The following is an 11586-nucleotide window of genomic DNA, read 5'->3' on the forward strand; positions in this document are numbered from 1 at the left end:
TGTGCCACTGAATGCTACAAAACCTGACTTTAAATATATCTATTTATACAAAAGAGAGACTTAATATATAGATACATATACATCTGCAGTTTTAAATGCAATCATTTGTAAGAATGCTTGGTTGAATTGTATGGCAGAAAACTTTTTGTACTATAAATACCCATGGGCAAATTGGAAGCACTATAAACTTGGATTTTCTTGTGTTTGAATTACTTAAGGGCAAATTGTATGTTGCAATTCAGTATTGTAGATTTTTTTTTTTCCTTTTAAGATGAACTGTCTACAGGACTGATAGTGTGATTTAAGTTTCGTCTACAGTTTGTTTCTTCTTGGCTGAGCCCTCTGTGTTGAGTACCCGTAGCTTTTTTATCTAAGTTAACTACTATAGAGAGTTGGGCCCCAGTGAAACATACATCTTTAAAAACAGTTCCGAATATTCAAACATAGAGAACATATTTAACTCAAAAAATGTGCAGGTATCATTTGGATATGAGAGTAATTTAGTTAAAGATTGATGAAGACTTTGCAGTTTGAATTAAAGTAAGGATTACGCACCCAGTGTGATTTGAAAATGTACAGCAGGGTGCCAGTAGGATAATGTCAGCCTTCCCTTTGGCCTGTACAGCACAGCACAGTCATTTCATAAATAGAAATACTGGATTCTGTACAGGCAGAGTGCTGGACGTGCATTTAGCACATCTGTAATTGTAGAACTAAGTTTGTGAATGAGTCAGAACAAAAGTTTAATTCGTTTATAATGTTCAATAATAGCTCTTTTGAATTGGCAACGGACAATTTAAGGGTTTTGTTAAAAATTGTTATTTTCAACAGCTGTCTCATATTTATTTAGAATTATGACTTATAGTTCTAATATAGTTTTTTGAGTAGGCATTCCTTTGACTGATGTTAAAGCCTGTTTCCCTTCATGGTGGTAGCCTATAGAATTTAACCCTATTTTCCAGTATTTATTTTCTTAAAGGTTAGTATAGTAATCCTATATTCTCATATAAGAAATGATCGCAGTGAAAGCATTTTCTGAAGAGAATCGCGTAGGAAGTCTGGATTAATCTTTCTCTGTAGCGACAGAGAAAAGATTTGATACTGTTCTACACTACTACTTTAAGCGGTAGGATCCATCAAATCTTATGACTGGGTTGGATACTGGATATTACGAAAAGCTGCCTTCAAGAGAGAGACAATAGCAAGGTATACCTAGAGAGTTGTGCTATGTATGCAGACATTATTTCAGCTTATAAATATTAAAAGAATGGAGTATTTCTAGAAATAATCAAACATATCCTCTCTCCTGAGGATATTCAGTGTTGTTATATTGTTATGTTCATTTAAAAAATAATCCTTAAATAAATTACACTAATGCAGCAATTTGTATGGAAAGATTCATGTTCTTAAGATTTTGAAAGCACTCTCTTAGTATGTTTATGTCTGTTTTTATTTATTCTGACTGTGAAATTTTTACTTTGAGTTTAGGTTTTTTGGTTTTGTCTTGTGTTTTTTGTTTGGTTTTGTTTTTGTTACATAAAGTAAAACAACTTAAAGGTATTTGTATCCGACATAGTTACTTTAGGGAGTTAAAAAGTGCCATTTTTGCCTCATGTGCCCATGTATTTATATAATGCTCGAAAGTGTGTCTTATAATCATATAGTAATGTCCCCTGTACCTGAGTCTTGGTGTGGGTAAGGTACACAACTGCAGTTTTTATTTTAACATCTGTAATCCAGAAGTACTTGCCTTAGCAGGCAGATGTTTTTAGTTTTTTCTTCTTTTTAATCTTTATTTATGATAAACCTTTGTATGATATTATTCCTATGGCCACTTCAGTGTTTTGATATTAACCTGTTTTAACTTCTATGGAACTTTTTATTCAAGACATTTTACATACAGATTCTGGTTTAACTTTGATTTGTTAAATGCTTTATCTTGCTCATACTTGACTGTTACAGTGACCCAGAGAGAGAAATGTTGACTCTTGTGTCACTAGTGAGCTCCACTGTTAAATAAACTTTGTGTTGTAATTCTTAAAGAAGTATATTAAGTTCATTTCCTAGAGCTTAAATACATATTTCCCATTTTACTTCCCATTTTGCTAACTAAGTACTAATCATTTAAATAGTAAATAAATATCTAAATAAATGTTATTTTAACAGTAAATATTTAAACAAATAAATAAATAAGCTGTTTTCCCTTCGTTCTCCCTTATTTGGAAGGGGAAAAATCACACTTAGACCAAATAGGAATGTCTGCCTTTACTTGTGTAATCTGTCACTTTATTATGTTAATTTTAGTCCTAGCTATGTTATGACTTCAGTAACATTCTTCAGGAGTCCCCAAATGGGATATTATAAATGCTGCTTTAATTTAATCCTCCTAAAATACTTAGCAAGAATGGTATTTCTACAATTTATGTAATCTGTTTCAGCTTTGAGTATCTAAATTTTCTATTATAACAAATTAGTTAACAGTAAGACCAATTACAGTCTTCACATATTTGTTTTAATAGGGAAATATCCCTGTTTGTAGCGTGTGCCATATTTTTCCTAATCTGTGGTGCTTTTAGAAATTATCCTAAAGTGAATCTTGATAGTCATATAATAAACATTCCTTATTAAGCAAGAATTAAGAAAGGAATTTGATTCCGGTTGTATTTTTTTCATGTAAAATAAAACATTTATTAGCTGTTTTCAAAAAATAGCAATGATAGTGCAAAACATCTACTCTTTAAAGTATATAGGAGCAGAAGCATAGTATACAATATTTGACATGTTTATTTTAGGTCTCCTCTTAAGTATATTCATTTCATAGTCATTAGTGGTTAAAAAAAAATGCTCCCAAACTAAAATATTGTGCTGTATTAGGATAAACAGCATAACATTTTTTTCCTCTTAATTTTATCAAGAGGTCAAATTTAATTTTTAGTGTTTTTTTTCCTCGTATTTCCTGCTTTCTCATATGAAACAGGAAATGATAGAACTATGTTCAAATGAGCTATGCCTACGGTTAAATGTTACCTTCTCTCCCTATAGTTTATACATTCATTCCTTTTTAGGAGACATGAAGTTGCAAGTTTAGAAATTGTCTTCATTCTAATTTTATCTCCTACTTTAAAAAAAAAAAAGCTAGAATGGTCCCTAAAGTGCTAAGCGGGTGGGGGAGACTCAGCCTTTGATTAAGACGTAAGGGTTGTAATGATCCTTACATGATGCTTAGCACTTGAATGATCAAAAGGAGGTGGAGATAGATTCATACTTTTCCTCTAAAAGGTACCTGTTTGTACTAGAGTTTCTTCTGTTATAGATAATATCACAAGAATGGAGGCCCAGAAGTGTAACTGTCAGCCCTCTGATGCACTTGCTTCAGATGATTAATGATTCACAATGCCCAGCATTTGGGGATGGAGTTTAAACTTGTAGCAGGGAAGGTGGGAAGATTCAAAAGAGAATGTATGATTTTGACCTTTAGCTGTTACCCAGATGCACCAGTTACTGTCCCCTGCTGTTGATAATGTTTTTTACCTTTTTCAATAGGAATTCTTGACAAGATTTACAGGAGGTGAAAAGAAATGCCTGTTCTTGAATGGTTTGAGTTTAAAATTAATCTCTTATTGATAAGAAAGACCCCACATCCCTGGAGTTTCTAAATGTAACTGTGTTATTTCAAAAAATAACAATTTTTGAAAAATTAATATTTTCTAATTATACTAAGTACATGCTCACTTTAAGACATTTTACTGTAAGAAGCAGGGAAAAATATCCCCCAAATTTTCATTACCTAGGCCTAAAAATAGCTTGTCTCTGTAATGTTGGCACTTTTTTTTTGTAGTCCTAAAGAAGATTTTAAAAATAACTTTTTATACACACTGAAAGCAGATTTATAACATCCTACCTAAGAAAAAAAAGTCTAAATACCACATCCAGACTTGGGAAACAGCATATTTCAAATGCTCCTAAAGTTACTGTCTTGATAGTCAAAGCTCTGAATATATACATTTTTTTTTCTTGGTTGGATAATATAGAACATTGGTTGGAAAATGAAATGTCATGATAACACAGTATCCTAATGAGTTATATTTTTATTTGAATTCCCAAACAAAACTTTCAAAGTTTATATTATAGATTATACAGTATCATCTGGCAGTGTAGAAACCATGTTGTTTCATTGTAACTTTCAAATGAAATTTAGAAATTTGACTGAAAACAATTTTCTCCTCTTCTTGGGAAATACTTAATTTCTCTCTTCCAGGGTTCTCTCAAGTTTTTCTCCCCACTAAATTTTGAAAACTGACCTCTTGCCCTAAAAAGTGAAAGTGAAAGTCGCTCAGTTGTGTCTGAGTCTTTGCAACCCCATGGACTATACAGTCCATTCTCCAGGCTAGAATACTGGAGTGGGTAGCCGTTTCCTTCTCCAGGGGATCTTCCCAACCCAGGGATCAAACCCAGGTCTCCCGCATTGCAGGCGGATTCTTTACCAGCTGAGCCACCTGGGAAGCCCAAAGGTCACAAGTTTAGTTTAAAAAAATGGTTCAGATAGACCTAAGCCTTTTGCATCTTAAGGAGGAGAGAGAGATTTAATCTTTTTTTCCTTTTTTTTTAGAGATTTGAAAAGTATTCTGTATTTACTTGTTAATTCATAATGAGTGCTTAGATGATTTTGACTTATTTACTTTTTGATACCTTTAGTGAATTGTCACTTAAAAGTGATAGAGACAGTACTTCACCTAAGGAAATAGAGTTACTAATTAGAAATAGATGTGCTATCATACTGTCTCACAGTTTTACTTTCTTGGTTCAGCCTGTGATGTGGGATATAATTCAGATCATAAAAATCTGTTTATTGAAGAAATCTACAAATTGATCCATCATTAGCATACAAATTAGGGTTTTCAGGTCATTAATATTAGCGTTCACATTTTGTGTGTTGTCTTTTGCCTAGAATTTTTATCAAGTTCAACATTTTTTAAAGCATAGCAGAATTCTCGTACCTGTAGTATTTAATGATGAAGGAGAAATTTAAAGTTTTGTAGTAAGAACTTCCGAAGTTGTTTCAGCACTGATATATGAGGGACCTTGTTTTTAATAAACTGGAAAAAGAATGGACCACCTTCCTCCCAGGTCCTAGTTGTAACTAAAGCAGCTCTGAGATCATAGATTGTTGAAGTAGTTGCTCAGCACTGCTCCCTTGCTAGACTGACTTCCAGAAGCCTAGTTGGGGATTCCTCTGAAGGTGGAGTCAGTCCATTAAGTCTTCAGTTGGTGTTTCACTCGAGTTTTACTAGTTAATCAACCACAGTACAGAGCTTAAGAATTCCACCTTCTCACCAAAATATGCTGTTGAGTGATGTCACTGGGAATGTAAAAATGATAAAGAAGTCAGCCAGGTATGACTCTTGTAGCTTGGGGAAGGAAAATAGAATGAAGCTCCATGGAGAAAAAAAATCAATCGTATTTCCTGAGTACTTCCTCTGTACTCAGCATTGTAGTAATGCTGGTGGTAATTTGTATTCCATAGGAAAGTACTTTCCAACCTTGTTCACATCATGGCATACAAAGAAAATGATGAAATTTTTCATGACACACTGAGACAGACAGATGAGGCTGCTGTCTGTCCAGAGGAGTCTGCCAAGGAGCCCTAGCTCTTCCACATACAGCCCAGGCATCCTGCAGATTAAGGGCACTAATACCGGGCCCACTTATTCTCAGGACGTGATTGAGATCCTTAGCCAGACTACAGAAGTCTGCATTATGGTCTGAACCTTAAGACTTCACAAAGTAGTTGATATGGGACAGGCATACACGAGTTAATAATAAACTTACCTAGGTGACTCAGAACCTAGGTGAGCTGAGGAAAATCCTAAGTGTCTGGGTAAACTAAAGTCCCTATAGGAAGTAGTTTTGGTTGGGGCATGTAATTCTGGAAATGCAACAATATTAGTGACAAGCTGAAGTCCATTGAGCAAGGGAAAATAAATAGGGTCAGAAGAGGGGACAGTTAGATAATGGAGCTAGACATGGGGGCAGCTTAGTGGTATGTTTTGGAGTATATTTTGCTGAACAAATGAGTGTTGGGAGGGTTGTAATATTGTCAGAGTCAGAGCACTCTTAATGTGACTTCTTGTTAAGAATATAGATCTAACCCTAGATTTGTTAAAGTTTTCCTTTCTAAATTCATGTGTTCAGTAGCTTTGGTCATTTCTAGAATGTAAATTAAATATCTGTTATGAAAATTAGTACACTAGTAGAACACTGTGTGTGATTTCCAATTAATATTTGCTTCTCAGTGCAACGGTCTCAAGTTGAGTTGCTGTTTTCTAAAGTACAAATAGTAGAGAAGTACTTGAATATGTAGCAATAATTCTTAATATGAAATGACCTTGGATTCTTATTGTCAGATAAACCCTCGCTAGAGCCTAGTCACCATTAGAATTTATACTCAGTTATGAAGTTCAAACTGGAAATCAGCTCGTGGATTTAAGAGAATAAAATTCATTTATGTTTTAGATGAATATAAAATAAAATATTGTAAACAAAGTTTAAATATCATTATTACTGTGTTGTCATGCACGTCTTTCTCTTTGAGAATGGAGCAAATGAGCATAGTTTGCAAATCCCAAACTCTGAATTAACAATGGGATTATATTTTAACATGTCAGGCCTCCTAAACAGAATGTTCTAAGAGGAAGAAACTCCCCGTAGAGTCAAGCCTAGCAAATTGAATGCAGCAAGAGATACTTATTCCCAAGTTTTCAATATAAAATAAGCGCAGAATTTAAAAACATGAATTATATTCATGCTGGTTTTTTAAGATAATAGGTATATCATCCAAATAGGTATCAGTAAGAATATGTCTTGCATTTCTGCCAGGGTATTAATGTGTCCTTATGTTATCCTCTTATGTGTGATTGTATACATGTTAAGTTTATCTAAATCCCTCTATTTCTGGCTGCTTAGATTATCATAGACATCAGTATTTTTTTTCTCCTTTCTCATCTCTAATTAATGAGTTACTGTTTTCTGGTATTTTAAAAAGCATCAAATTGCAAAATCAAAATTTTATATTTTAAGCTAGATGCATCTCTTTCTAGAATGAGTAGGGTGAATTTCTTTTAGAATTCCCTAACAGCAAATTATTATCCATCTGATTATGTAAAGTCACTTTCAATTATGTAGCATAATTGACTATCTAGAGTTCATAAATCAAATATTATCCTACATTTAAAGAAACTTCCATAATTGTATGTAAGTTAGGTCTTTTTATATAACTGAATGTATAATCCTTCTCAAATTTAAGGCAGCGATGATAAGCACAGTATCTACAAGTAGTCACCACTATAATTCTTAGGCTACAGAGCAGAGCTAGGAATCTGTCTTATACACAGTCCTTAGAACTATTAGATGAGTTAAAATCCAACACACTCTGAAAAATAGCTTTCCTTTTTTGTCCATCAGATTGTGATGATTCTCCTGTTTTTTATGTTTAATTTCTTATCTCGGTTCTATTCGTTGGTACCTGTTACGGATAGGCAAGTAACTATGTAGAAGTTGGTGTTAAGATCAAAATCACAATGCTTTTTCTTAACGGGGGAACCCTAAGACTACTCACTCGGTCCATTGAGGGGATAAAAGAGATGGCTCATTCCCATCCAGTTTTGTTTACAAACGATGTTGCTCAAATTTAGGTGACTGGCTACTAGGGAAATAAATGAATGTGGAATTGAGGATGGAACAAAGAATTCAATGCTTTACAATAAATGGACTGTATTTGAGAGTTCAAGAGAGGATTGGAGAAAATAACTGAGTATGTAAAAAATGGTAAGTTTCTGATTGTTCAGTTGAAGGCAAGTGGCTGGCTCAATGAAATGACATAATTGATAGTTTCCATCTGTGACCCTGATATCTTAGTCTCTATCTCAGAATTGAGACGTGAGCAGAGTTTATCAGAAAGGATTTTCATTGCTGGTATGTTGTGTGTGTGCGTGATGTGTAGTACACACAGCTCTCCTTACTGATCCTTCACAGGTGTATTATTTACTTTGCCTTCCAGGTGTCCGCAAATATGGTAAAGATTTTCAAGCTATTGCAGATGTAATTGGCAACAAGACTGTTGGCCAAGTGAAGAACTTCTTTGTAAACTACAGGCGTCGGTTTAACTTAGAGGAGGTATTGCAGGAGTGGGAAGCAGAACAAGGAACCCAGGCTTCTAATGGTGATGCTTCTACTTTAGGGGAGGAGACAAAAAGTGCTTCTAATGTGCCATCAGGGAAGAGCACTGATGAAGAAGAGGAGGTGTGTTTGTGTATGGAATTTGAGCTAATATGAGCTGAGGAATCACCATTTCATGTGGTGTTCTGTAAGGTTAATTTGTCAGAGGACTAGCTAAACGAGCATGAAAGGTTGACAATACACTTACTCAGTGGTGCCCCTCTCGTGACTCTTAAGTCATAATGACACGCTAAGTTCTGATCCTAGAAGAATGGAGAGTGTATTGTTCTTTCATAAATTTATTTTTATTTCCAGTGTTAAGCTGTTTACTAATAAAGATGCCTGTTTGGTAGCTTTGTTGCTTTTTTTGGTTTGTTTTGTTTAAAATAAAAGAAGCTTGTGCTTCCAAAAAACACTGGTGTTATGTTTTTGTTTTGATTTGTTTTGTTTTTCCTGTGACAGCCCAAACTATATTGTACTACATCCATTAGGCACTGTCATCTCATACGTGTGTTTTTGTTTCCTCACCTCTAGGCACAGACCCCACAGGCTCCTCGGACTCTGGGTCCATCACCTCCTGCCCCATCACCCACTCCAACACCAACGGCCCCCATGGCCGCTCTGAACCAGCCGCCACCACTTCTTCGTCCAACACTGCCTGCTGCCCCGGCTCTTCACCGGCAGCCTCCTCCACTCCAGCAGCAGGCTCGGTTCATCCAGCCCCGGCCAACTTTAAACCAGCCTCCGCCACCTCTCATCCGCCCTGCTAATTCCATGCCACCCCGTCTAAATCCAAGACCAGTGTTGTCTGCAGTTGGTGGCCAGCAGCCACCATCACTTATCGGAATTCAGACAGAGTCACAGTCCTCCCTGCACTAAAGTTAAATTGGACAGAGCTGCAGTAACTTTTCACCCCGTCATTATACCAGTGCTCCTCTGACTGTTGATGCAAAAGAGGGAAGAATAATCCTTCTAGATATTGAGGCTGCAAACTAGTTCTGTGGCCAGTGGGCTCTCGTAAGTGGATGTCTAAGGAATTTTTTAGTTCACGCAACTAAAATGTTATACAACAGAAGGCCTACAGTTAGCCTCCTTTCTAGAGTATACATTCAGTGACATGATCTCGTTAAAGGAAGAGATTAAGTATTCTATATACCAAGATTTTTTGTTTTGTTTTTACTGTATTTATTTTATTGAGAATCTTTATATTCCTGCCTCTTCATAGTCAAGGCTCTTAGTACAGGAATATTGACTTAGGAATTGTGAAAACTCCTTAAGTTTCATAAGTTAAGGATGGTCGACTTTTTCTCTTTTTTTCTTTAATTTAATTTTTAACAACATTTTCCTATGTTAGGAGTGCAAGAATAGATAACCTGCATTTCAGATTTTGATGTATGTTCATTTAATGCATATTTAAGAAATTATAGCTGCATATCCCTTTTTTCAAAGACTTGCTTTTTTTTCTAAAGGAATTTAAATATATTCCTTTAAAAGAAAGCAATTTTATCAATTGCAAAGCAATTATATGAAACCACAAAGAATGTACTGAACCTACTAACCCTTTAACATACAGTTTAGGGTCCTAGTGCAAAGTCCTTGCTTAAAGGTCATTGACTTGCCATCTTTCAATAGTAAGAGGATGGGAAAATAATTTTGCATATAATGAGGACTTCATCTGTTAAAGTACAGTGTCTTTAAGTTCCTTGAAAATGAAGTTAATGTTAATTTTTTTTTTTTTTAATGTTTCTAAATGCTATCTGCTTTTAACTAGTAGTTGCCTCCATTTGGGGACTTTAGAAGAGAATTATATTTTGTCAGTTATGTGGAAATAGTGGTTATGGAAGCATTTATTTACAATACCCTTTTTGTGGTTAGGTTCTGAACTTTAAATTGCCCTCATACTTATTAATATGGTCTGCATTTAATATAAAAGATGTTTTCTTGATCAATCTCTATTGTACTATTTGGATACATTTGTGTATTCCTTGCAGCCAACCTGTACTCATGGGTTTGGTTTAGGGTTAAACCATCATTATTTCATAAATTTAAGAATTTGTTCTGTGTTATCCAAAGATATATCAGTATATTGTCACAATTGTGCTGTTAAAGTGCTGAGACCCTTTTTATAAAGAAACAAAAAAATTTCAAGTCTTGTCAATTCAACACATAATCATTAAGCACCTACAAAGAATATTTTACAAGTGATAGTATTTCAACAATGTATTACTAATATTTTTGATACAATGATTTCATATTGGAATCATGACCTGCCTGTGCAAAGAGACAGATTGCTATACTAGTGGAACTTAAGATAAATGTTTGCACATTCACATTCTTGCATTTAGAGCTATTTCACAAGATGGTCAACATCGGAGGCCCTAGTTTATATTTTGAGATGTCATATATTCTCCAGATATTAGAAAAATAGTCCCTACCTTTGGCTCTAAAGCGTTAAAGAGCTATTGACTTACATCCCTTAATTGGTTTTCCTTTTGAAGGTCAGACCATAAGGACCTTAAGTTCTGGCATAATATAAAACTTTTTTCAAGATGTGTTCTTTCTCACTGGATCATCTTGATTTAAGATTCTTAATATTCAAGAATTTATACTTATTTTTACTTTAATAGCCATGGGGACAGTTATATATCTTAAAGGAAAATATCTAAAGCATTTTTAAAAGTATTTAGATTGTCTTGCATATGTGCATACTATACAGCTTCTATTGTCTTGTCTCTTGTCAGTAGACCTTCAGTATACGGTGTGTGGGATATGTGAGTCAAGTTGGTCAGCACCAGCATCTGTCCAGCTGTTGAGTATATTGTGGTTCATTTAAAATCCATTCTATCCCAACCATGAGCAAAGGTGCTGTATCTGAGGGCTGTGCTGTGATTTTATTTCCGTACACTAGAGCACACAGTAGAAAATTCTTAGCTTCATTAGTAATATGACACATGTATATAGTGAGATGTCTTTATTGTGTGCTTTGCATATTTTGTAAATATTTTGCACGTCATTATTTTTCTTTTTTGTTTAAGCAGTGTTTGGCCTGGAAGAGTGATATGCTTGCTGCTTAATCAAAGGATTAAAGAGTTAAAGATGTCTATGTCTTCTATTTTTATATAATTTCATGTTGTATGAGAAATTTAGGACCTCTTCACTGTGAAATTCTAAATACTGATTTTTATAAAAAAAAAAAGCAAAACATAAAAATCTTTTAATGACCATTTCATTAATTTCAAGTTTTATCAGTTTAAAAAAATCTACACTCAAGTGTTTTTTTCATTACCTAACTAGAAATAAATCACACTGTTGACACATCTGTTAATATTCATAAAGAAATATTTTTTCTATATGAGTTAATTCCAGTGTAAT

At 34.4% G+C, this 11586-nt stretch overlaps 1 protein-coding gene across 10 annotated transcripts in view; it reads left to right on the forward strand.

Annotated features, from left to right (window-relative positions):
- Positions 1–11313, forward strand: part of RCOR3 (REST corepressor 3) — a 51705-nt gene extending 40392 nt beyond the window's left edge. For 9 of the 10 annotated variants that reach the window (XM_081489702.1, XM_081489693.1, XM_081489696.1 and 6 more), the window contains 2 exons: positions 8057–8298; positions 8749–11313. In XM_081489702.1, the coding sequence (XP_081345828.1) occupies positions 8057–8298; positions 8749–9093 (587 nt within the window). In that variant the 3' untranslated portion in view covers positions 9094–11313. The remainder of the gene's footprint in view (positions 1–8056; positions 8299–8748) is intronic. The other variant, XM_081489700.1, reaches the window with a different exon arrangement.
- Positions 11314–11586: the final 273 nt, after the last annotated feature.

Source organism: Giraffa tippelskirchi, chromosome 5 (assembly GCF_054371585.1).
Source record: "Giraffa tippelskirchi isolate mGirTip1 chromosome 5, T2T-mGirTip1v1.2.pri, whole genome shotgun sequence".
In the NCBI taxonomy this organism is placed as follows: domain Eukaryota; kingdom Metazoa; phylum Chordata; class Mammalia; order Artiodactyla; family Giraffidae; genus Giraffa; species Giraffa tippelskirchi.